Genomic DNA, 25,498 nt, shown 5'->3' with positions numbered 1-25,498 from the left:
ACTTTTTATTCACTTTCTTGCTGCAAGACATGTTCAATAAACCCTCCCCCAAGAGTATAACTTAATTTGCATAGCTATGGGTCCAATTTTGGTGCACTTTTTAATGAGTCAGTGAGAATCCCAGTATTTAGCCGACTCATATCGGAGCTGCCAGGGTATATCACTATTATAAGTCCTGTTTTACAAAGCTGAGTGTGGTTCTCAATCTTGGTATTATGTGAAGGCATGTCACAGACCAACATGGTCCTAAAAGACCCCAGAGTTTGGCCATAAAACCAGAAAGCTCAGCATACTGGGGGGATTTCATACATATTACCTAATTCCAAATCCACTGTCCTTGGTGGTCCAATTTGGTTTACAAGAAAGCTGTTAAATTTTGGGGATTGGCCCACAGTCCAAAATCAGGGGTTGGTGGATTTCATGTCAGAAATCCAAAGTACCTGCACCCAGATTCACCTTCCTTAAAGTCAAAACAAAAGTTTAGAAGCCTGGAAGTGGGAGGGTGACTCCCTTGTGTTGTGTTTTGTTTCAGAATAACATTGCTTCGCAAGTGTTTCCAGCTGTGGTCACAGTCCACCCAGAAGAGGCGATCCCAGCAGGTACAGAGTTCCTCAGCTCAGCGGGCTCTGCTGGCTCACGTTCTTGGATCTGCTGGTGTTGGAGAGATTCTTAGGGAAGGCCTGTGTCAGGAGGCCTGGTGTTCTGGTTTGGAGGCAAGGGCACTGAAAAGCTCAAGGTTCTGCCCCAGGGCCCTCCAGGAGTGTCAAGGTCTGCATGACTCCCATCCCTGCCTCCATGTGCTTTGACAGCACAGCTGCTCTCTGAAGGCGATGAGCGTATAAGCCATTCTGTTCACATCTTGACTGTCCTCAGCCAGCCCTTCATCCCGTGGGACCTTCGGGAGATGCCGGGGAAGGTGGAGAGCCTGAGTCCCATATCCCAGAGCTAAACCACGTGAGACACAGGTGCTCGCGGTGGTGGGAGGAGGCAGGTGGAGAAAGGCTTACCGAACAGCTGCTATGCCTGAGACCAAGCCAGGCCCTGAGAATGCAGCTATGATACAAAGCACAGGGGGTTCCTACTCTCACGGGGCTTGTAGTTCAGCCCCGGAGGGCCTCTAATGATGGCTGATCGCTGAACTGAGAAAGGTGGGTTTCCAGGCCACATCAGGCTCAGGGGAGTGTGTGTTCAATTGGTGATGTCTGCAGGGCCTCGCAGTAGGACATGGGCTGCTCAGCTCTTTGCTTGGCCTTCCCCCGGTGAAAACGGGCGGGACACGAACCAGGCTTCTCCTGGTTATTTTGCTGCTGCCCTCTCCACCTCCTCATCTATCTGCTGCTCGAGTCTGGCACATGGATCTAAGGAGCTTGGCTGGTTGCTTGGTTTGAACATCATACTGACTCCCTTGGGAGCTGGTCCTGTCTGCTCTTCTCCCTATTCCTATTTCCACTCTGCCCTTCATAGCTGTGCACAGTCCAGCTGCCAGTCCTTCCTGGGTGTTCTCTGCCTGCTCCTGTTTCCCAGTCTGCCCACTGCCCTTTCAGCTCAGGTGTCAGCGCTGGCCCCTGCCCCTGTGCCACACGCAGCCTTCTCATCACCCAGCATTGGCTGCCCCCACCCTATCCACCCCACCAGGCTCTAGGCTCCTTGAGCACAGAGCCTGCCCTTCCCCGTTCATCTCCTGAACTGTTGGCCGAGGGCAGGCCCTGACTGTGTTTGGATGAGCGAGGGACACAGGTGAACAAACAGATGAGCTGCTGGTGACTGCTTCAGACTTTACCCCAAAGACCACCCCAGTGCTTGATGTTTGGGACTGATCAGGGCCTGAGTCGATTCTGCGTCACCTTTGCCTTCCACACCTGGAAAAGGCTTAGAATTGGTGCATTCTTTGACATCCCTTTGGATTATGTGGCTGTTTTGGAAAAGACATTGCCACCTGGTCTCTCAAGGTCATTTACTGCAAGCACAACAGAATATGAAGAAAGAGTCCTTTTAGAAAAAGAACATGAGCCCCCAAGTTGAAAGGTTATGTTTATTCAAGGTGGAAAAGAAGCAAAGGGTCTCATTGAATTTCTCCCTGAAAAAGAGGGATCCCCTCGACCCTGGGGCCCAGCACTGGAAGAAGGTCAAGGGTTGAGTCCTTATCTCTACAGGCCTCCAGCGCAGCCCACACAGTGGACGGTCTGAAAAATAGTAAGAGCCCTGCTCAGCTGTTATGTTTTAAAAAACCTGTAGCTAACAATCTGGGTATTATTGCTTGGTTCAGATATCCAGGAACACATCAGTGCCTTTTATTTTAAGAAAAGATAAACGTGTAATTTATTATGCGTTTCCTTCTATTTAAGAAGTGATATTACAAAGAATGGCGAGAATGTTTGCTTGTTGTTGAAGCTGGGTGAGAAGTCTGTGGGGATTTGTTTTATTATTGCTTCTACTCTTTTGTATACTTGAAAATGCCCATAAGCAATAGGTAGACATCACAGAAAATTAGAGAAGTGTACAAAGACATAAAAAAAGAAAAAAAATACCCATAATCCTGCCTCTAAGATGACATTTGGTGAGTAAACCTGATATTTTTTTTCCTCTGTGTGAGTAGGAGTGTGTGTACCCATATATTCACAAACACACACGTAGGCATGCTGTAAAATTTTCTATTGCTCTGTAAAAAAAAATCACCCCAAACTCAGTGGATTAAAACAACCACCACTTTATTATGTTTTAAGAATTCTGTGTGTCAAAAATAGAGAGGACATAGCAAGGATGATTGGTCTCTGCTCCGTGTTGCTGGGGCCTCTGCTGGTATGATTCTAGTGGCAGGGGGTTGGAGTCATTTAGCTTAGTTTCCTCACTCACTCACCTGGTTCTGGGGCTGGAATGACTCAAAGACAGGGCTCCACTGGGACTGTTAACTAGAGAGCCTATGCACGGCCTTCCCCAGAGGCTTGGGCTTCCTTTCAGCATGGCGGCCCCTGGGTAGCAGACTTCCTGTGTTGCAGCTTAGGGCTCCCAGAGTGTTCCCACGAACAGGACAGGAGCTATGTGGCTCTTTATGACCCAGCCTTTGAGGTCACTTAGTGTCACTTTCACCACTGGTCAAAGTAGTCACTGTCCACCCAGGTTCAAGGAAAGGAAGATCAAAGAGTTTGCAGTCTTGTTTTTTGGTTTTGTTTTATTTGTTGTTACCGTTTTTGGCTGAGGCATGGGGGTTTTAGTTCCCCAACCAGGGATGGAACCCGTGCCCCCCAGTGGTGGAAGCCCTAGCCACTGGACTGACAGGGAATTCCCTGCAGCCAGCCCTGTCTTAAAAACCGCCACACACATGTATGCTTCCCCGCCACCCCAGGATTTTGTATCATGGAGGCATATGTATCATTCTGTCAGTGGTACATCTTCCTACTGATGTAGCCATAGAATAGCCATAGAATAGTAGTTTTTGTCAGTTGTTCAGCCGTGTCCAACTCTTTGTGGCCCTGTAGGCTGCAGCACACCAGGCTTCCTTGTCCTTCGCTACCTCCTGGAGTTTGCCCAAACTCATGTCCATTGAGTCAGTGATGCCATCCAACCATTTCACCCTCTGTCACCCTCTTCTCCTGCCCTCAATCTTTCCCAGCATCAGGGTCTTTTCCAGTGAGTCAGCTCTTCGCAACAGGTGGCCCAAATATTGAAGCTTCAGTATCAGTCCTTCCAGTGAATATTGAGGGTTGATTTCCGTTAGGATTGACTGGTTTGATCTCTTTGCTGTCTAAGGGACTCACAAGAGTCTTCTCTAGCACCACAATTCAAAAGCATCAGTTCTTCGGCGCTCAGCCTTCTTTATGGTCCAACTCTCAGATCTGTACATGATTACTGGAAAAACCATAGCTTTGACTAGATGGACCTTCGTCACCAAAGTGATGTTTCTGCTTTTTAATACTCTGTCTAGGTTTATCAAAAGTTTTCTTCCAGGAGCAAGTGTCTTTTAATTCCATGGCTGTGTCCCCATCCTCAGCGATTTTGGAGCCCAGGAAAATACAGTCTGTCAATCTTCCCATTTTTTCCTCCGTCTATTTGCCACGGAGTGTTGGGATCAGATGCCGTGATCTTAGTTTTCTGAATGTCCTGAAGTTTAAGCCAGCTTAAAACTGGACAGAACAGTAGTTGCCTTTTTTTCTTCCTGTTTTTTATTTAAATATACATGTTTTTTATTTTAATTTGTGTTGGCTTCTGCCATACAACAGTGCAAATCAGCCATAATCATACATACATCCCCCCTTTCCCTCCCTGATTGCATCCCTCTAGGTCATCACAGAGGGCCAGACGGGGCTCCCTGTGCCACACAGCACTTCTCCCCAGCCATCCGTCTGACACCTGATGGTGTCCATATGCGGAAGCTACTTCCCATTCTCCCACTCGCTCCCTCCCCCACTGTGTCCACAAACCCATCCTCCACATCTGTATCCCCAGTCCTTCCCTGCAGATAGTATCATTTTTTTAGATTCCATATATATGCATACATATGTTCGTTTTTCTGATTCACTGCACTCTGTAACAGGCTCTAGGTTCGTCCACCTCACTAGAACTGACTCATTCATTCTTTTTTACAGCTGAGTGATATTCTGATACATGTACCACAACTTCTTTTTCCATTCATCTGCTGATGGACATTTAGGTTGCTTCCGTGTCCTGGCTGTTGTAAACTGTGCTGCTGTGAACATTGGTACATGTGTCCTTTTTGATGATAGTTTTCTCAGGGTATATGCCCAGTAGTGGGGTTTCTGGGTCACATGGTAGATTTTACTGATCCTATAGTAGATTAAGTAGCCTTTTATAATTACATAAAAATTTAAAGACTCTGTATTTCAAAAAAGTATTATAAAATCAAAAGATACAGGGTGGAAACAAAAATTGATAACACACACGACAGAGGACTAATAAATTTAAGGTTCAAAAAACCCATATATGTCACTGAGTTAAATGCTGACAGTCAGTAAACTGGGCAATGAGGATGAACACTTGGGCCATAGGACAAAACGTTAGATAGATACACATACACACGCATATGGGGTCAAATGTAGGGAGAGACGCTTAATTCACTTTTAATGAAAGGCAAAGTTTTCCACCTATTATTTCATTTTTCACCTGTCATGTTGGCAGAAATTGGAAGTCATGCTTTTCATTTTAAAAGGTGTTTGTACCGGAAGCAGTCCTCCTTTGAGAATGTGACCTGGAAAGACTTTTTTCGTTTTTAATGTAAAGTGCAAATGGTCATTCACGGTCTTCCCCTCAGCTGTTGCAGGCCAGAGCAGACGGCCACTTCCAGCAGAGAGCCCTGCCTGCAGCCTTCCAGGCGTGGAGGAGACTCTGGCGGTGGCGCCAGCAGCAGCGAGCCCTCGAGGCCCGGGCAGCGTGCTTTCACAGGTACCCCGCGCAGCTCCTCTCCGGCCATGTGTCTCGGGTCCAGGTCTGCTGCTGCCCATGCAGCCCTTTGTTTCGTTTCTCAGCCTGTTGGCACCGTCGGCCCGGGTTCTTCCTGGATTTTCAACACTGTAGGCTCACTGAGCTTGTCTGCCCGGAAGAGACAGCCCGTGTTTCCCCTGGGGAAACATTTGCCCATCTGTGTACAAGTGCTTCGAGAACTGCCCTGGTTTTATATCCCTTCCCGCATCACGAGCCGCAGTGAGCTGCTTTAAAGCTGCCCATCAGCGTCCCGGATCAGGGTGTGGCTGGACGTTGCGTCACCTTGGCTGGCTTTCCTGAGCGTGATTTCCCTGAAATGCTGGCTCCTCTTCTGCTGGACCATCTTTTCCCTCTCGATGGGTGCGGTCTTCCTTGGGGTGCTTCTTTAGTTGTGGTCAGTGTGAGCTTAGTTGCCCCGTGGCATGTGGGATCTTAGTTCCCCAACCAGGGATCAGCCTGGGACCTTTGTCAACCCCAACCGGGGACCTGTGTCCCTCACATTGGAAGGCGGTCTCTTAACTCCTAGGCCACCAGGGAAGTCCCTCAACCTGACTTTTTGAAGCCTTGAAAATATTGTCAGCAAAGTTAGGATGGACAGAACTCCATCCTTTTAGCTCCCGTGGGGGCAGCCTTGCCGAGAGCAGGTTTGCGCCACCCGTTAGTGGAGTACAGTGAAGAGGTCATTAATGACTAACTGGCGGCCACAGAGGTGTAGGTGTGGTGCGAGGGGAGAATGGAAAATACAGAAGCCCATTTGCCTGTGACGACATCACCTCCACTAATAATTTCCTTCTCACAGCAGCCCGGAGAGAACAGGTTCAAAGTGATAAATGACTCACCCTGTAACAACAGCCAGTGTTTACATTCAGGTCTTCCTGATTCCAAAGTCCAAGCATTTGCTGCTGGATCAGGAGGAAGGTCTTCTTATGACTTGGTTCAGTCCAGTCACTCAGTTGTGTCTGACTCTGCAACCCCATGGACTGCAGCACGCCAGGCCTCCCTGTCCATCAACAACTCCTGGAGTTCACCCAAACCCATGTCTATCGAGTCAGTGATGCCATCCAACCATCTCATCCTCTGTTGTCCCCTTCTCCTCCTGCCCTCAATCTTGCCCAGCATCAGGGTCTTTTCAAATGAATTCAGCTCTTCGCATCAGGTAGCCAAAGTATTGGAGTTTCAGCTTCAACATCAGACCTTCCAATGAACACCCAGGACTAGTCTCCTTTAGGATGGACTGGTTGGACCTCCTTGCAGTCCAAGGGACTCTCAAGAGTCTTCTCCAACACCACATTTCAAAAGCATCAATTCTTCAGCGCTCAGCTTTCTTCACAGTCTAACTCTCACATCCATACATGACCACTGGAAAAACCATAGCCTTGACTAGACGGACCTTTGTTGGCAAAGTAATGTCTCTGATTTTTAGTATGCTGTCTTGGTTGGTTGTAACTTTCCAAGGAGTAAGCATCTTTTAATTTCATGGCTGCAGTCACCGTCTGCGGTGGTTTTGGAGCCCTATGACCTGGTAGGAACTTTCAGTCTTGGTGAGGAGGAGAGGCTGATGCTCAAGGGACAGTTGGAGAACAGTCCTAAAGAACAGACCATCTGTGTCCTCAGAGTGTCAGCACAGGTTCTTCCAGGGCTCAGAGCTGGTGCTGAGGGGTGTGCCTGGGGAGGCTTGCTTTGTGGGTGGGGGAGAGTGGATGGTGGGACGAGGAGGGCCAGACTGAGGGGCCGCCTGATCCTGCAGGTAGATCGCGCACAGGTGTTTGACAGGTGCGTGGAAGTAGTGACACTTTGGATGTTGCCCTGAGCGCGGTGCGCATCACTTAGGGCACACACGGGGGGGCCAGCTCTGGGAGAAGTGGACCTGCACTTGGCTTTGGAGGCGCCGAACGCTGGTGTGAGAGGGTCAGCCAGAATCCTGGACTCCGTACACTAAGGTCAAGGAGGTGCTTTTAGTGGGTGGCCATGAAGCAAAGAGGCTGGCGTGGGCTGGCATTTATCTCTGCCCCCTCTGCTGCAGAGAGGGGCTTTGCCTTAGTTTCCGTACTGAGGTCTAATGTAAGAGGCATTCAACAAATGGCTTCACTGCCTACAACGCACGTTTCCTTTACAAATGAGCTGGTTCTGTTGCTTGCTTGTTTGTATTTTGGGATGTTATGAGGACCAGAAATCGAGGGCACCTTCAAAGCAGCCCAGAGGAGCTCCTAAAAGGGATGTGGTTGGCGTCAGCCTTGGGCGAGTTTAGAACCATCACTTGAGACAAAAGTGTGGAGGGCGAATCAAGGTAGGGAGTCAGATGGAGGCTTGAAGGCTGGCAAAAAAGATCTAGACTTTACTTCTTTGGGTTTAGTTGGATCTTTTTAGAAAACTCAGTTTTTCAGGTTCCTGCCTTCCTGGTTCACGAGGAGGCGGAGTGATTGGGAACCTGGCTTAGAAGCCGACAGGCCCGACTGAGTGCAGACCACACTGCACGCTTGGCAGTTCTGTGGCTCTGGGCAAGTCACTCAGTCTCTCTGAGCCCCAGTTTCCTCAAATGTAAAATGGAGATGAAGTGATAATATCCCACAGGGTTGCCATGACCATTGAGTAGGATAATCCATCCCCTGGAACTGATTTGTGGCTCTTAAGGTCAATTGATGTCCATGGGTTTGGTTTTGAGTTTAGCAAATCAAAGTTCCAAAAAAAAAAAGCATATGTTCTATCTTTCCATAATTCTTGGGGTACTTAAAAAAATATTTCAGGAATATAAACTGAATTCATGGTGGAATCTCATGAATTATGACTAAATAGTTTATTAACCAGCCAGTGAAACATTATACCGAGAATGAGGCGATACCATTTGCCTTTTTTTTTTTAATTGAGCTAAAATTTACGTACAGTAAAAGGTATAGATGTTAAGCAAGTAGATTGAATTTTTACAGATTGCGTCGCAGGATAACTAGCACCCCACCTGAGATACAGAATGCTTCCATCATCCCGGAGAGTTCCTTCCTGCCCTTTTCCAGTCAGTTCCTACCCGCACGAGTAATCCCTGTTCTGCGTTCTGCCCTTCTAGGTTCGTTTTTGTGTGCTTTTGAACTTTGCACAGTGGGATCATATAGTACCTGCTCTATTGTGTCTTCGAGTCTTTTAAAGTTCAGCCTAATGTTTTTGAGATTGAGCCAGGTTATTGCATGTATCTATAGCTGTTTTTAACTTGCTGAGTAGTATTCAATTGTATGTGTCTAAGACACTGTTTCGATCTGTTTTAACATAGGAGTTGTTTTCCAGTTTGAGGCCGTCGTACCTAAGGCTGCTGTGGACACTGTTTTAGTGGAACACATTTTCGCTTCTCTTGGGTCGATACCTTGAAGTAGACTTCTGGGTCAGAGGGTGGGCATCTGCTTAATCTTGTAGGTGGCTATAGCATTTTCTGCTCACACCAGAAAACCTGAGGATTCTGGTTGCTCCAGCATCCTCACCAACATTAAAATATTTTTTTATTTACTTTTGGTTGTGCTAGGTGTTCGTTGCTTCGTGGGCTTTTCTCTACTTGTGGCGAGTGGAGGCTGCTCTCTAGTTGCGGTGTGTGGGCTTCTTATTGCAGTGGCTTCTCGCTGCTGAGCGCAGGCTCGAGGGCATGCAGGCTTCAGTAGCTGGGGCTGAAGGGCTCTAAAGCACAGGCTCATTAGTTGCGGCGCATGGGCTTAGGTGCTCCACAGCATGTGGGATCTTCCCAAGTCAGGGCTCGAACTTGTGTCCCTTGCATTGCAAGGCAGATTCTCAACCACTGGACTGCCAGGGAAGCCCCAACATTGCTCTCGAAGTCTTTTCAGCTTTGCTGTTTCAGTGGGTATGTGGAGAGCAGTTTCATTTTCCTGAGGACTAATGATGTACAGCATTTCTTTAAAGCCTGATTGTTGCTGTTCATTCGCTAAGGCATGTCCAACTCTTTGTGACCCCGTGGACTGCAGCACGTCAGGCTTTGCTGTCCTTCACTATCTCCTGGAGTTTGCCCAAACTCATGTCCATTGAGTTGGTGATGCACTCAGCCTTCTTTATGGTCAAACTCTCACATCCTTACATGACTGCTGGAAAAACCATGAAAGTCGCTCGGCCGTGTCCAACTATTTATGACCCCATGGACTGACAGTCCATGGAATTCTCCAGACCAGAATACTGGAGTGGTTAGCCTTTCCTTTCTCCGGGGGATCTTCCCAACCCAGAGATTGAACCCAGGTCTCCCACATTGGAGGCGGATTCTTTACCAGCTGAGCCACCAGGGAAGCCCAAGAATACTGGAGTGAGTAGTCTACCTTCTCCAGTGGATCTTCCCAACCCAGGAATTAAACCGGGGTCTTTACCAACTGAGCTGTCGGGGAAGCCCACAGCCTTGACTGATCAGACCTTTGTCGGCAAAGTGACGTCTCTTCCTTAAAGCTCATGAGCCAGAAACAGGACATGTGTAATTTGACCAAGTCAGATTGACTGCCAGGAAGGAGGGGAGCTCTGGAGTGCTGCTCTCTGTACACGAGGGAAGGGAATTTGTAACCGAGGAGGCTCTAAGAGAAAGAGGGTTCCTTTTTGGATGGATCGCTGTTTCTGAGGCCAGATGGGGCGGGTTGAGAGGTGGGGACTCACTTGGGAGCATTGTCATCGTGAGTGTCCTCGGGAGTGAGTGGTCACAGCAGAGCTTATCTGGGCATCACTGCTGAGGACAAGGGGGTCCTCGTGGCGTCTGACAGCTGCCGCGTCACCAAGGGAGAAGCAGGCTTGGCTTGTGGTTGGCTTCATCAAGTGTGGGAGTCCTCCAGACCTGATGCATGGTCGGGCTGCATTTACGCTTTTCAGTCTGAGCTGATTTTCATCCTTGGAATACCAGACAGGTTTTGATCCTTTTGGCCTTTATCACATGCTCACTGACCACTTTATACCTTTTGGGAGGTGTCCGTTCAAGTCTTTCTCCTAGTTTTTAAGAGAATTGAATTGTGTGTCTTTTAAAAACTCTTACTGATTTGTAGAAGATTTTAAAAATATTTTCTGGATACCAGCTCTTTGTTGGACTACGGTATTGAAAATACTCTCTTCCAGGATGTGGCTGGCTTTTTCATTTTCTAACTATTTATTTTAACTGAGAGCAAAGTAGGTGATTATATATGTACTGACGTGAATTAACTGTGTTTTGTTTTCATTTTTTTGTGAGCGGAAGTGTTTAATTTCAGTACGGTACAATTCCTTGATTTTTTTTTTCCTTTGATAATTTGTGATTTGGGGATTCCCAGAAATAATTTGCGGTCTCTGCCTCAGCTCAGTGAGATTGTCGTGCTCTCCTCGGCCTCCCTCCCCTGACCCCAGTGTCCAGAAGGTGCCCCCCAGGCGAAATGGGGCTCACCTTGCACGTTCCCTGTCCCTCGATGATCACACCTGCGGTGCCTGAAAACAGTAACTTCGTGCATCTTGTCCCAGTTTGTACCACGTGGACGGATGGGTTGCTGTGTCCTGGCAGGAAGTGCAGCTCTTTGTTCTGAGTGGTGTATCCGACGGGTTAAATGCCAGGGTCGCTGTCTCCTGTCCCCCAGCATCAGTCCTAATGGCTTTGCCAAGGCACAGCCCCTGCAGGCTGTTGACCAGTTGTCCCAGTGCTGCTTCCCTGGTGGCTCAGACAGTAAGCTGTCTGCCTACAGTGCGGGAGACCCGGGTTCGATCCCTGGGTTGGGAAGATCCTCTGGATCTGGCAACCCACTCCAGTACTCTTGCCTGGAAAATCCCGCGAACTGAGGAGCCTGGTAGGCTACAGTCTATGGGGTCACAAAGAGTCGGACACGACTGAGCGACTTCACTCACTCACTCACTCACTGACGGTGTGCAGGTAGGCCTGGGCAGAGGTGCAGACCATCTCTCTGTCCACTTCACCTGAAATACTTGTTTGAACTTCTTTTTCTTGGGGCCCAGCTCAGCTTTGGGTTTTCCGGCTTCTGTTTTTAACTGCTTGCCCTAAGGACGTGGGTAGCAGCAGCCTGGCTGCTCAGCAGGGACTGGAAGGGCTTTCCCTGCGCCCGTCGAGCACTGTGGGTAATTGAGCGTGGGGCGCAGGAAGAAACAGGGTCTCCAGGCCTGAATCGTCTTCACGCCGTGTGGGTGAGGCCGGAAACTGTGTGGAATGTGTCAGGTCATTTGGGGGGTTTGGCTTTTGTCTGCTTTCCTTGCTCCCCACCTGGGCTTATTTGGCTCTTAATATAAGAGAAAAAACCTAGTCATTTGGAACGTATCATTCTTGTGGAGTTAAGTGCTCTCCTGTTATTCACTTTTTCAGGGAGGTGTTAGAGAAGCAGGTGTTTGCCATCTGGTGTCAGAAGATGTCTCAGCATCGAGAACACCGCTTGGCAGAGAGGATGGTGAGTGGCTCCCCCGGGGCCCCCCAGGGAGGTGCTGGGACACTCAGGGCCTGCTTCAGGTCTCCACCTGGCGCCTTGCCCCTGAGGACGCTGCTGGACACAGACCCATGCTGCAGGGCGACCCGCCTGCAGCCAGGCTTCACGAGGCCAGGGCAGGGCCTGGCATCTGTTTCCTTGTCTGTCAGTGGACTCTGCAGATGGTTTCTGGGCCCGCCCAGCTCCTGCATGTCCAGCTCTTCCGCCTTGGTCATCGTTCGTGGCCTGGACTTTTCCTGGCTTCCGTACCGCCGCCTCTGTGACCCTTCCAGTCTCTCCTGCCACAGGCCGTGCTCCATGCAGAGCAGCACCTTCTGCAGAAATCATGGTCCTTGTGGCGCCAGCAGGCAGCGGCACACCGCCTGGAGCAGCAGCAGCATGCACTGGCCTGTGCCCACCACCACCTCGGGCGGCTCAGGAAGGCCTTCTGTGTCTGGAGGGAGGGCTCCCGAGGGCTCAGAACAGAGTGAGTGGCTACTCGTGCCTTGGAAACCCTTCCCCACTCGGGGCAGCTTTGACTGTAGTGGCAGACTGTTAGCTCTGAGCGTCTGCCGGTGGGGGTGGGGAGGTGGTCGTGTCAGCCTGGATTCTGGTCTTAAGTCCCGGAAATTCAACTTGAAACCGTCTAAGCAAAACTGGGGCTGCAGTGGGAGGCTCCTGGGGTGCTCATGGATCTCTGGGCTCAGGACCTTGGCTGGTCAGCAGGGCCTATGGAGCTGAGGTCCCGCCCGTCAGCTCCATCCTGCTCACTGATTGGGGCCACTTGAAGCGCCCATGGCCAGGGCAGACTATGGCAGTTTCACCACACCCCGTAGTCAGGGACCAGGGCAGACAACCCTGTGTGCCCGGCAGGCGTCGTCCTGCCCTGGGTTCTCTCTTGATCTGCTTTGTGCTCCGAGGGTCTCTCACTTCTAGAACTCTGGCCACATTGAACCTCCTCCTCAGTTACCTGTTCCCACACGAACACAGAGCCCTGTGAATTTGTCCACAAAAATTGGGCTGCATGAGTGCTGTTCTGGGTGGAACGCCCAAATCCTTTGTCAGCTGTTCCCAAAAGGTCTTGATTCCCCTGCATGTTTAAGACCCCCTGGGCAGGGTCCCGGCTGCAGTGGGGTGACCCTCGAGAGGGCCTTCACAGGGTCTGGGCTGAGTGCCAGCTGTCTCCCTGCAGGAGGACGGGCACTATGCGGGCTGCACGGTTCCACGCGGCGTGGCTTCTGCGCCGGGCCTGGACCAGGTGGCGGGAGGTGAGGCCTTGGCACATGGGCACTGCCCGCCTGGGGCTGTGGGTGGGTGGAGCTTCATCAGGGTGACTCAGGGCGAACACAGGGTCTCCTCCACGGCCCCGCGGAAACCACCTTCCCCTGAGTGTGTGTGGGAGGCCGGGCGGCAGCTGGGGTGAGTGCCCAGCTGGTTTCATGAGACGACTGGGCATAGGTCCCCGCTGTGGCAGGTGCCAGGCTGTCCCTCCTGGACGCTCTGAGTCTAAAGTTCCTGGTCTAACGGTTCACAGACGTCCTCTTCAGGGCGAAAAAGGTTCACACTGCTGCTGGTTCGCACTGAACCGCAGGAGGCATTTGCCCCATGTCATCCTCACAGCCCTCTAAGACAGCCCTCTAAAAACAATGTGTTTACAGAAGAGGATGCTGGGCTTGGGGTTAATAACCACTTTACCCGAGCTTCCCCAAACCAAGAGTGAGACTGAGGCACGGCCAAGCCCCCCTCAGCCCTGGGCCCGCGGCGGCCGGCTCTCTCCTCTCCGCAGCGCCGGGCTCTGCGCAGTGCCGAGTGGCGGAAGCTGGCGCAAGCCGACCTGCACCACCAGCACAGCTTGCTGCACAGGGCGCTGCAGACCTGGGGGGTACGCGATGCCGCGGTCCCCCAGACCTCCTTGGCTGGCAGGGAGGGGGATTCCGAAGACTTTGTTCCCCTTCCTTGTTCCTCCCGCCTCTCCCGAGGTAGTAATTCCACAAGACTCAGAGCAAGTGCCCTGGCCAGTGGGTCTTACACCCCTGAGCTAGTTCTCTGTCCTTCCCCGGGGGCCAGGGGCCTGGGGGCTGGACTTACCAGGTGAGGGCATAGCTGGTCCTCTCGCTGTTCCTGGGTGGGCTCCTGGCCTCCCCCCACCCTCTGTGCTGCCTGCTCTGGGCATCACAGGCCCTGTACCCCTGCGGCTGCCCCAGGGTGACAAGTGCTGCGGCCTGGGTCCTCCAGTCCTCCTGGTCATCTGCAGGTTTATCAGAGCCGGGTGCGGAGCGTGCTGCAGGAGGCGGCTGCCAGGGAGAGCCGGCACAAGAGGCGGCTGCTGCGGTGAGTCCGCGCGTCCCTGGCACAGCCCAGGGACCGGGGAGCAGGCTGCAGACCGCGGCAGGTTGGGGGGACCCCAGCCAGGGTCTGGCAGTCACGCCTGGCTGCCTCCTGCTGCTGAGAGCAAGGCTTCGGTGTTTCCAGTGCTAGTGCTGTTCACTGGGGCCTCACGTGTCTTGAACCCACGCTGTGTGCTGAGCGGGGCCTCTGGGAGGCACCTGCGCCATCTCCCGCGTGTCTTGTTCATCTGAGTACCTTTCCCTGCCCCGTTCAGACCTGCAGGAGGTACCTTGTCACCTCTGCTCCCTCCCAGGCCCACCTCCTGCCCTCCCCCCACCCCCTGCTCTAAGCCTCTCTCCAGCTTCTGGGCCTGTCTGCATCTCGCATGTGGGCTCACTCACGCCCCTCGGCCGCGCTGTGTTCTTCCCCTGCCTCAGTCTGTTCAGCACCTGCTGTTCCAGGCTGTGCGTGCCTTCCTCAGTCTTCCTGTCTGCACCTCTCTTACCATGGATGCAGCGCCTCTGTCGTTGTCACTGGGTTGCAGCCCTGTGTTCCCCGTGGCGCCTGAATGCACGAGGCCGTGGTGCCCGTGGTGCTCCCACGGCACCGCTCAGCCGCGTGCGGGGTGTGCAGTCAACGTAAATCGTCCGTGCGACGGACACGCTCGGGTGTGGGGAGACCTCGATTCACGACCAAGCAGAAGAGCCTCGCACTGTCCACCCCCAGGTCACCCTGTCCCCCCGTGTGCCCGCAGGCATGTGTTACATCGCTGGAGAGAGAACGCCATGGCCCAAGCAGACGAAGCAAACAAGATGTCCCGGGCGGCAGCTCACTACAGGAGGACTCTGTGCTCCAAGGTGAGCCCTGTGGGCCAGCTGGCCGCCGGGGGGCTGGGGCCGCGTTCCTGCCAGGGGGCGGCCTGGAAGTGCCTCCAGAGGCGTGAACTGAACGAGGAGCCCAGAACAAGAGACAGCGCCCTTCTGCACATACACAGCTGGGCCAGCAGGCGGGCTTGTGTACTCACTCCTTTTACTGAATTCTGAACCAACATCCGTAAAACAAAGGCAGGGTGTATACTGACTGTGAACCAGCTCTCCCCAGAACCAGGGTTGCCCACACACGTGGAACCTTCCCTTGGGACGCCACGCCTCTGTCTCCTCGTATCATCACGGGGAGGCCTCCCTGACCCCTGCTGCTCTTTGGCCTTGTGGGATTCATGGCCTCGGGGGCTTTCCGTAGAGCCTCCTGGAAAGTGCGGTCATTGGTCACAGTTGGCAGGAATTGGTGCCCTGGCTCCACGTGCTGGGGGCGCATGGGAACAAGTCACGTCATGTGACAGGACGCACATGCCGTGGTGGAGGTGGTCCTCGACTCGGGGGCATTTCAGAAGAAGGCAGTTTGCTGGGAGCCCGAGGCTGTCCTGGCAGCTCTGGGGCCTCTGTGAACAAACAGCAGTTCCACGTGGTCAGGGTCCAGTCTGCTCTCAGGGAAGTTCACAGGCCGGTGTGAGCGCCCTGCTCTGGAAGGACGGTCGGGGCTCGGAGGGGAGGCGGCCTCTGGGGAGTGGAGTTCGTGACTGTGTGGCGAGCAGGCGGCAGGCACCCTCTGTCCTGTTACTGTGGTTTCACGTGTGCCTCACGTATGTCGCACGTGACATGAAGCTTCCACTTAACACACAGGATGGGAGCCCGAGTGAGCCTTGATGTCTTAACGGCACTGTGTGAAGTTCAGCTCATCTGGGCCCATCGCCTGGGACACAGGGCTTCCTGCGAGGGGCCTGGGCAAGGTGGCCTGGGTCTGTGTGGACGGCGGGCACTTCCTGGAGCCCACATGAATGCCGTTCACTCCATGAGGAGCCACCCACAGAGCCGGGTTGACCCCAGGAAGTGGGGACGTGCCATGACCACACTCTTCTGCTTCTGCCCCTCAGGTCCTGCTTGAGTGGCGAGAGGCAGCATCTGTGCAGGTGTATTACCGAGAGCAGGCGGACGGAGCTGTCAGGGAGGCCCAGCTGGTGCTGAGTAGAGGTAAGTGGGGCCCGGCAGCTAGACGGTGGTGGTTCAGTCATGTCTGACTCTGCGACCCCATGGACTGCAGCACACCAGGCTTCCCTGTCCTTCACTGTCTCCCAGAGCTTGCTCAAACTCATGGTCATTGAGGCCATCCAACCATCTCATTCTGTCGTCCCCTTCTCCTGCCTTCAGTCTTTCCCAGCCTTTTCTGATAAGTTGGCTCTTCTCAACAGGTGACCAAAGTATTAAAGGTTTAGTTTCAGCATCAGTCCTTCCAATGAACATTCAGGGTTGATTTCCTTTAGGATTGACTGGTTTGATCTCTTTGTGTTCCAAGGGACTCTCGAGTCTTTTCCAACACAATTCAAAAGCATCAGTTCTTTGGCACTCAGCCTTCTTTGTGGTCAGACTCTTCACATCCATACATGACCACTGGAAAAACCATAGCTTTGACTAGACGGACCTTTGTTGGCAAAGTGATGTCTCTGCTTTTAATATGCTGTCTAGGTTTCTCATAGCATTTCTTCCAAGGAGCAAGCATCTTTTAATTTCATGGCTGCAGTCACCATTCGCAGTGACTTTGGAGCCCAAGTAAATAAAGTCTGTCACTGTTTCTACTGTTTGCCCATCTATTTGCCATGAAATGATGGTCCTGGATACCATAATCTTCTTTTTTTGAATGTTGAGTTTTAAGCCAGTTTTTTCACTCTCTTCTTTCACCTTCATCAAGAGTCTCTTGAGTTCGTCTTCACTTTCTGCCATAAGAGTGGTGCCATCTGCATATCTGAAGTTATTGATATTTCTCCTGGCAATCTTGATTCCAGCTTGTGCTTCATCCAGCCCGGCATTTCTCATGATGTACTCTGCATATAAGTTAAAAAGCAGGTGACAATATACAGCCTTAATGTACTCCTTTCCCAATTTTGAACTAGTCCATTGTTCATGTCTGGTTCTAACTGTTGCTTCTTGACCTGCAAACAGGTTTCACAGGAGGCAGGTAAGGTTATCTGGTATTCCTATCTCTTTAAGGGTTTTCCACAGTTTGTTGTGATCCACACAATAAAAGGTTTTAGCATAGTCAGTGAAGCAGAAGTAGGTGTTTTTCTGGAACTCTCTTGCTTTTTCTATGATCCAGCAGATGTTGGCAATTTGATCTCTCCTTTCTCTGCCTTTTCTAAATCCAGCTTGAACATCTGGAAGTTCTCAGTTCATGTACTGTTGAACCCTGACTTGGAGAATTTTGAGCATTACTTTGCTAGCGTGTAAAATGAGTGCAATTGTGCAGTAGTTTGAACATTCTTTGGCATTGTCCTTCTTTGGGATTGAAATGAAAACTGACCTTTTCCAGTCCTGTGGCCACTGCTGAGTTTTCTAAATTTGCTGGCATATTGAGTGCAGCACTTCAACAGCATCATCTTTTAGGATTTGAAATTTCTGTCACCTCCACTAGCTTTGTTCATAGTGATGCTTCCCAAGGCCCACTTGACTTCACATTCCAGGATGTCTGGCTCTAGATGAGTGATCACGCCATCGTGGTTATCTGGGTCATGTTTTTTTTTGTATAGTTCTTCTGTGTATTCTTGCCACCTTTTCTTAATATCTTCTGCTTCTTTTAGGCCCATGCCATTTCTGTCCTTTATCGAGCGCATCTTTGCATGAAATGTTCCCTTGATATCTCTAATTTTCTTGAAGAGATCTGTAGTCTTTCCCATTCTGTTATTTTCCTCTCTTTCTTTGCCTTGATCACTTAGGAAGGCTTTCTTATCTCTCCTTGCTATTCTTTGGAACTCTCCATTCAGATGAGTATATCTTTCCTTTTCTCCTTTGCCTTTTGTTTCTCTTCTTTTCTCAGCTATTTGTAAGGCCTCCTCGAACCATTTTGCCTTTTGCATTTCTTTTTCTTGGGGATGGTTTTGATTACTGTCTCCTGTACAGTGTTACAAACCTCTCTCCATAGTTCTTCAGGCACTCTGTCTGTCAGATCTGATCCCTTGAATCTATTGGTCACTTGCACTGTATAATCGTAAGGGATTTAATTTAGGTCATACCTAAATGGTCTAATGCTTCTCCCTATTTTTCTTCAATTTAAGTCTGAATTTGGCAGTAAGGAGTTAGTTCAGGATCTGAGCCACAGTCAGCTCCTGGTCTGTTGTTGCTGACTGTATAGAGCTTCTCCATCTTTGGCTGCAGAGAATGTAGTCAGTCTGATTCTGGTGTTGACCGTCTGGTGACGTCCATGTGGAGTTGTCTCTTCTGTTGTTGGAAGCGGGTGTTCGTTGTGACCAGTACGTTCTCTTGGCAAAAGTCTGGAAGCTGAAGAGCGGCCTGTGAAGATTAAACTCAAGGTGCTGGCAGGGCCGTGCTCCCTCCACAGGCTTTGCGGTGGTGGGGAGGTGGTCTCCTCCCCTGCTCAGCTGGCTTCTGGTGGCTCCTGGGCACCCTTGCTGCACCTCAGGCTGTAGACATGTTGTCACTCCGGCCTTATCGTTCCTCACGTCATCATCCGTGTCTGTGTCTCTTCTTAAGAGACCAGTCATAACTGGGTTAAGGGCACACCCCACTCCAGATGTCAGTTGCTCCACACACCATTAGCTCAGGTTCTGGGGTGGATGTGACCTTGGGAGGAGTAAACTGGTCCATCTTCACATCCTTTTCCCAGCCAATTGCCATTAATGAAAAGGCCCAGGCTTGAGATCTACAGAGAAGTAAAGACCTGGAGCTGGAATGGGGTCTTGGAGGCAGTTTGATGGGGACGTTCTGCCCGTGACAGCTGCTTGTCAGGTTGGGCCCTCCCTGTCAGGGTCCTGCTTCCTAGTCTGCTTGGGAAGCAGGGACTGTCCAGCTGGCCCCAGGCAGTCCCATGACCTGCCATTCCAATGGCCTGGGGGGACCGCTGCTGGAGAGAGATGTGAAAACAGGGACCCTTGGGTCTGCAGGGGCACGTCTGACACTCTGAGGAGACAGCTGCTGGTTAGAATGAATGAGAAATGGTTTAAATCGGACCATAGAGAAAATGGATCAAGCTGTTAAATTGGCTTAATAGCATTTGCTCTGAGACAAAAGCTAATCCACTCAGATTTGGTTCTGACTGGTTCTTGTGTCAATGAACACAGTTCCATGCTCTCCTGGACAGAATCTCAGGGTCCAGCACGCTCCTCTGTGACCTCAGACTGCCCCTCACCCTAGAAACCAAGGTAAATGTTTCTAGTCATTCCCAGGAAAGATGCGGCGCTCAGCCCGCCCCCAGTCTCTGCTGGGACGGCTGCCCCTCACCCTAGAAACCAAGGCTAAGTGTTTTTAGTCATTCCCAGGAAAGATGCGGCGCTCAGCCCGCCCCCAGTCTCTGCTGGGCGGACTTTGGCACTGGTGCTGCACGGCACCCGGTTTGGGTCAGGCGACCGCGGTGGGGGGGTGACCGGCACAGCTGAAGCTGCTTCCCTTGCGGGCCTGCCGGCAGCGTCTTTCCTCACATGGCTGGTGGCACGTGGCTGGCCCTCAGCTTCTGTGTCCATTAGGGCTGGTGCGGGGCGCTGGGGGCTGTTGATGACATGCCGTGTTCTCAGCACGCAGCACATGTGCTCGCCATACCCATGGGGCTGTTTCTTGGCATAAGTGAGCCTCTGAGTCTCAGGCACACATTGGTGGTCCAGGGCTTGGCTGGGGCTGCAGGAGGACGGAGCAGGGGTAAGGGATCGTGGGCACTCATGCCCATCAATGGCTGTGTAACTCAGGCAGGGCCTCCTCTCAGCCTCGGTGTGCCGGCTGAGTGTGGGAATGGTAGTACCTGCCCTGGAGGTGGTCGTGGGGGTCCAGTGAGGCTCACACGTCCGTGTGTAAAGCAGGACCCGGGGAACAGCAGCACTTAATGTGACACCTCCAGGCTACAGAAAAGGAAAAACTCCAAAAGGGAAAGCAGCACCAGAACAGAGTGCTTGGTCCCTCGAGAGAGTCTGGTGACAGACACGCAGGGCGCGGCCCCGACCCACCTGCTTGCGGAGCCCGGCTGTCAGAGGATGCATGCGCTCAGCAGAGCCGGGCTTCGCCGTGCCTGGCTCGGGCTGCCTGGGCCGCTGAGCCTCGGTTTCCTCCCATTGCCTCAAGCCCAGCAGCTGCTTGCAGGCGGCTCTGCAGGGGTCTTGGCACACCTGCGGCTGCTGTGCACAGGCTTATGGCTCGGGTGGGGTGGGGGGCCCAGCGATCAACAGCCCTGGTTCCCGTCAGGGTGTGCGCAGCCTCTGAAGGTGGCCAGAGCTGTCCTCACAGAGGACATGTCCACACGCAGTGGTCTCACCCAGGTTCTCCACCCTCTAAGTTTCACCGTTGCCTGCTGCTCTGTGAGGGCTTCCCAGGTGAGGCTAGTGGTAAAGAGCCTACCGGTGCTGGGACATAAGAGGCACAGGTTTGATCCCTGGGTTGGGAAGAACTCCTGGAGGAGGGCTTGGAAACCCACTCCAGTGTTCTTGCCTGGAGAATCCCATGGACAGAGAGGAGCCTGGTGGGCTACAGTCCATGGGGTCGCAGAGTCAGACACGACTGAAGCGACTTAGCACGCACAGCACTAGGGGTCCACGTGCGTCCTCCACGAGAGCTGACTGACTCCGGTCTGTCTCAGGCCGTCTCAGGACCTGGTTTCGGCTCTGGCGGGACCGAAGCCGGAGGGCTGCCCAGCAGAGGGTGCAGATGGAGCGGGCAGTGCGACATTGCTGCCGGAAGCTGCTGCAGGAGGCCCTGGCCCGGTGGAAGGCGCACCATCAGGGCTGCGTCAGGAAGAGGGTGAGGCGGGGGGCAGCTCCACGAGCTCCCCAGCGCGGCTGGGCTGTCTGGGTGAGGAAAGGTCTTTGCTGAAGCGCTCCCAGCAGCCAGTGTGGACGGTGGTGACAGGGGTCTGTGGGTGCAAGGCTGCCCTTCTGGTTGGTGAGTGAAGGCGGGGGACGCAGCCTCGGGAGCCTGGCCCCCGGAGGGACAGTGGCTTTGCAGAGAACCCGTTCAATCTGAACCACGCCTGTCAGCACTGGGTGAACTGCAGAGCCATCTGGACACCCCACCTGTGCAGGAGGCCCTTGGGAGGAGGTGCTGGTGGGCCTGGAGCCCACGACGCCCTCGGGGGCTCTGCGTGTGGGCACCTGCCGGCCCCAGGCACACGGCCCACAGCCCACTACGTGCTTTCTCCCCAGCTGAGGCAGAGGCAGGCCGCCCGACTCCGGGCCCAGACGCTCAGCCGGGCCTACTTCCACCAGTGGAGACGACAGGTGGGCGCCCTGGAGAAGCCCCTCCCCGTCCTGCTCCCTCCCGGCCTGCCTCCAGCTCCTGCTGGTGTCACCCTCCTCCCGGGGCCCCCCCATCCCTGCCAACCACTGCCCAGCACTGCCAGCTTCCTTCCCTGGGAACCTGTCTAAGGCCAAGTCCCTTCCTGCAGTGTCCTGTTGAAAACATGTCAGGGTAACGTGTAGAAATTGATAGGAAACCCACTTCAGGTCTTTACTGAGGCTTTGCGGAGACACCGGGCAGACTGCGTCCTGTGTCCCACCTGGCGGCCCTTCAGGGGTCCGGTCTCTTTGCTCCCCGGAGCCCAGAGTCCTGCCCCCGGAGCTCCTGGACATTCTTTCCCGAGCAGCTTCCTCGATCCCCAGCCTCAGGGCAGGCAGGGCGGGACCCAGCTGGAGAGGGATCTGAGGGTGACTGGGGCCGCGCAGGGGGGCTCCCTGAAGGGGACACTGCCTTTGTGGCCCGCAGCTGCTGGACAGGAGGCACGAGCAGCAGCGCACGGCGCAGGCCCTGTGGTTCTGGGCCTTCTCCCTGCAGGCGAAGGTAACGGGCTCCCCGTCCCAGCAGAGGCCACAGCCGGCGGGAGGGGGCCTCAGCAGGACGGCTGGGCCTCACCGCTCCTCTCCCTGGAGGCCTGGGCCGCCTGGCGGGGCTTCGTGCAGGAGGCGAGGAGGAAGAAGGCACGGGAGGAGCAGGCAGTGCAGGTCTACCAGCTGCAGCTCCTCAGGGAGGGCGTTGAGCGCCTCCTGCGCTTTGCGGCCGGCATGAAGGCCTTCCGGCAGCAGCTGCACGCCCAGCAGCAGGTGCAGGTGGGTCTGGGGTGTCCCCATCCCCCCAGCCCCGTGGGCACGGGCGGCACAGCACCGCCCTGACCGGAGGCTGTTTGCAGGCGGCCCACAGTCTCCACCGCGCAGTGCGTCGTTGTGCCACGCTCTGGAAACAGAAGGCGCTGGGTCGGGGCAGGGAGCCGCAGTCCCCTGTGTCCACTGAGCCCAGCAGAAGAGTGACGTTTGAGTGTCCCCTTATTAGCCACGTTGCCGCCGGGGCTGGCGATGCCCCCCTGGAGACCAAAAGGCTACCAGCTCCTCGTGGGCTTTGGGGAGCTTTGGATGGCCTGGCGTCAGCCCCTGGGGACCCCCAGCTCCTGGAGCTGTGAGTAGCCCCGTCCCTCACCTCCTTCTCCTCGCTTCCTCCTGGGGCAGATCTTGGACAGTATGGGAAGGACACTGGGCTCCGGGGTCACGGCTGAGCCACTGGGAGCCCCCTGTGCAGCAGAATCCTGCCCCCGCTCCTGTGGGGCCCTAACCGGGGCTCAGCTGCTATTCCTCCCAGATGGGCCCCCTGGTAGCCCCTCCTCACCAGGCCTGGTAGTCTCCCCACTTCTCCCGGCACAGCCAGGAGCGGGTGCCCTCTGGGACACGCTGGCCCTGCACGGTGCGCTGCTGCAGCCTGTGCCTGGCTCCCGTGAGACGCGTGGGTGGGGCGCCCACAGGCAGCAGGCCCCTGGAGTTGCTCGTCCAGGAAGGCAGCTGGGGCGAGGGCCTTCCTCACCCGGCCTCCAGTCTGCCTGAGAGATTTCAGAGGACGGGCTGGATGACTGCACCCACAAGGTCCCAGGCCCTGGGCAGCCTGGAGAAACAGCCTGTTTCTTTCCAGCAATGCTGCCCGCTGGGCACGGAAGCAGCCGCGACGCCCAAGCTTCCTGGTGGAGCCCTTGCAGAGCCAGGTGCCCCTGGTGTGTGGCCCCCTCAGCAGGCAGGGGTAGGTGCTGCAGTCCTGGTGCCTTAAGGGGGCCTGGCTCCCTTCCTTCCTGCTCCTCTGGGGGCACTGCCTGACCGGCTCCCACCGCTCCGCCACTCAGGTCCCAGGCCCTGTGGGAGTGCGGCCCACACCAGGTCCGGCCAGTGGGCCCCGCCCGGTCAGTGCTGGACCCAAGCAGCCCCCTGCCACGCGCCCCTGGCCTGAAGCTACCACCCACAGCACACCCCAGCCCAGAGCTGCTGCCCCCATCCTCCTTTGCGCCACGTGGGGCCCAAGTACCCGTTTGGGTAAGACCCCTGGGGCGTGTTCTGGTCTGGCCTTTGCTGCTGCTTTCTCGCATACTCAGTGCCTTAGCCAAAGCTGTGCCCGCTGCCTTGGGAGACGTACCCAGTGTAGGGGCCACTATCCTGGGGACACAGCAGGGAATGGCCCCCAAGGCCTGTGCTCGTGACGCTTACACGGAGGTGGAGACCAAAGGAAACCCCACATGCAGACAGAGGTAGAGGCTGTGGACCAGGGAGGGCCATGCAGGCCCCAGGGAGAAGCTGGACTTAGGAGAACGAGAGGCTGTGGACGCGGGTCCAGCAGAAGGTGCTGCGGCTGGGCCGCGGTGCGTGGACGCCATGGGAGGCAGAGCAGGCAGGGCTCGCTCTGATGGGTTTGGCGAGAGGAAGGGAAGGAGCCCAGGATGGCTCCTGGGTTTCCAACCTGAACAACGAGGGGAATAATGAGTTCTTTTACTGCGAGAGGGAAGACGTGGCTGGGGACCCAGGTGACACATGAAGAGTGAGTCCTGAACCTGTCAGGTTTGAGGTAAAGCAACAGATGGAGCCTGGCCTCCAGGAACGAGGTCAGGGCTGCAGATCAAAGTTGACAGTTCGCAGCACAGGTTGGAGGTAACCCCCTGAGAACCGAAGGGGTGACAGGGAGGAGGGGTTGCGACTCTGGGGCCTGTGATGTGAGAGTCAAGGAGCTGGGACGGGGAAGTGAGGAGGCACAATTGTGCCCTGGGCTGGCCCCGCAGGAGCTTGTGCCCGAAGGGCTGCGACCTGAGGGGGTGGAGAGGGGGTGGGAGCATCGCATCTCTCCAGGGGCTGGTGTCACCAGGAGGAGGGAAGGAGGGCTGGAGCACCTTTCTCAGGGAAATGGTCGGTCGGTCTTTGCTAGAAGGGGTGAAAGCTTGGTACAGCTGGCAGTGGCTGCTCCAGTGGTGGGGGCCCTCTGGTGGGGTCGGGTGCGGAAGTAAGAGGGCAAGGCCAGAGCAGGCGTGGGGAACCCCGGCTCCCCACCTTCCTCCCGCTTCCCTGGTCAGTGTTCATCTTTCCTTCACAGTTGTCAGCCCAGCCGGTGACGCCTGGGCTTCCATCCCAGGTCCGTTCGTCCCTGGCCGGTGTCCCCAGCCCCTGTCTGCTCCTTCCTGGGGACTTCAGGGGCACCAGGCCTGGGCCTGGCTCTGACCCTGAAGGTGTGTACCAGGGGCCTGTCAGTGCCTCGAGAGGGGGCACCCCTCCTGGCAGCTCAGCTCATCCTGGACTGAGCCAAGAGGCTGGCCGAAATCAAGCATATTCTCCTGTGGGCACTGGCCACAGCGACCTGGAGGCTGAGCTTGAGGGCATCCGGCAGCAGCTGCAGGACTACCAGACCACAAGGCAGAACCTCAGGTGAGACCACGGCACTTGTGCCACCCAGCAAGGGGGCCGACCGGGGCGCTGTGTCCCTGGGGACAGCCCCGCAGGCAGGCAGAGCAGCGCCCCGCTCAGGTCCAGGGTGGTCTCACCTTCAGGGACCTGAGGGCGTAATGCTCAGGAAAAGCTGAGCAGAACTTGACACCCAGCTGTGCCCCTGGAAGCCGGTGGTCTGCCTGGTACGTTGTCACTCATTCGGGATGGTGCCCTGCGTGTGCTCTGGTCCACAGCCAGCCTCCCCCACGCCCAGGCACCTCCACATGGGCAGCAGCCTTGATCGGAGGGAAGGGCTTGGGTCCCCCAAGGCCTGCTCTGCACAGGCTGAGGATGGTGGGGGAGCCTCTCTGCCTCCGCCCATGGCAGCAGAAGCGGGTGTGCTTGTCTCCAGGCTGCAGGCTCTGCCTGGGCAAAGCCAGGCAGCAGTTGCCTTACGCCCTCAGGTCCTGCCAGCGGCAAGCACACAGCCTGAGGCGGTGGCTAGAGCTGAGCAGGGCGGAGCCCCGGGCTGAGGATCAGGAAGCTGAGCAGCAGGTTGAGGAGGAGCTGCAGAAGGTGAGGCGCGGGCGGCTGGGACGGCTCCTGGGCTGGGCTTCCTCTCAGCTGGCCCCCCATCCCCCCA

At 54.6% G+C, this 25,498-nt stretch overlaps 1 protein-coding gene across 1 annotated transcript in view; it reads left to right on the top strand.

Moving 5' to 3' along the window:
- SFI1 (SFI1 centrin binding protein) overlaps positions 1–25,498 on the top strand; it is an 87,951-nt gene that overhangs the window by 62,265 nt on the left and 188 nt on the right. The window contains exons 14-32 of the mRNA XM_027513554.1: positions 533–599; positions 5,267–5,397; positions 11,732–11,813; positions 12,137–12,315; positions 13,021–13,096; positions 13,615–13,710; positions 14,083–14,159; positions 14,911–15,013; positions 16,087–16,183; positions 20,781–20,941; positions 21,343–21,417; positions 21,902–21,976; positions 22,066–22,242; positions 22,323–22,585; positions 23,090–23,194; positions 23,295–23,693; positions 24,001–24,007; positions 24,374–24,855; positions 25,320–25,431. Coding sequence (XP_027369355.1) covers positions 533–599; positions 5,267–5,397; positions 11,732–11,813; positions 12,137–12,315; positions 13,021–13,096; positions 13,615–13,710; positions 14,083–14,159; positions 14,911–15,013; positions 16,087–16,183; positions 20,781–20,941; positions 21,343–21,417; positions 21,902–21,976; positions 22,066–22,242; positions 22,323–22,585; positions 23,090–23,194; positions 23,295–23,693; positions 24,001–24,007; positions 24,374–24,855; positions 25,320–25,431 — 2,764 coding nt within the window. The remainder of the gene's footprint in view (positions 1–532; positions 600–5,266; positions 5,398–11,731; positions 11,814–12,136; positions 12,316–13,020; positions 13,097–13,614; positions 13,711–14,082; positions 14,160–14,910; positions 15,014–16,086; positions 16,184–20,780; positions 20,942–21,342; positions 21,418–21,901; positions 21,977–22,065; positions 22,243–22,322; positions 22,586–23,089; positions 23,195–23,294; positions 23,694–24,000; positions 24,008–24,373; positions 24,856–25,319; positions 25,432–25,498) is intronic.

The sequence above is a fragment of the Bos indicus x Bos taurus genome, chromosome 17 (genome assembly GCF_003369695.1).
Source record: "Bos indicus x Bos taurus breed Angus x Brahman F1 hybrid chromosome 17, Bos_hybrid_MaternalHap_v2.0, whole genome shotgun sequence".
NCBI classification, from domain to species: domain Eukaryota; kingdom Metazoa; phylum Chordata; class Mammalia; order Artiodactyla; family Bovidae; genus Bos; species Bos indicus x Bos taurus.
This window is presented reverse-complemented; position numbering and strand designations above follow the sequence as displayed.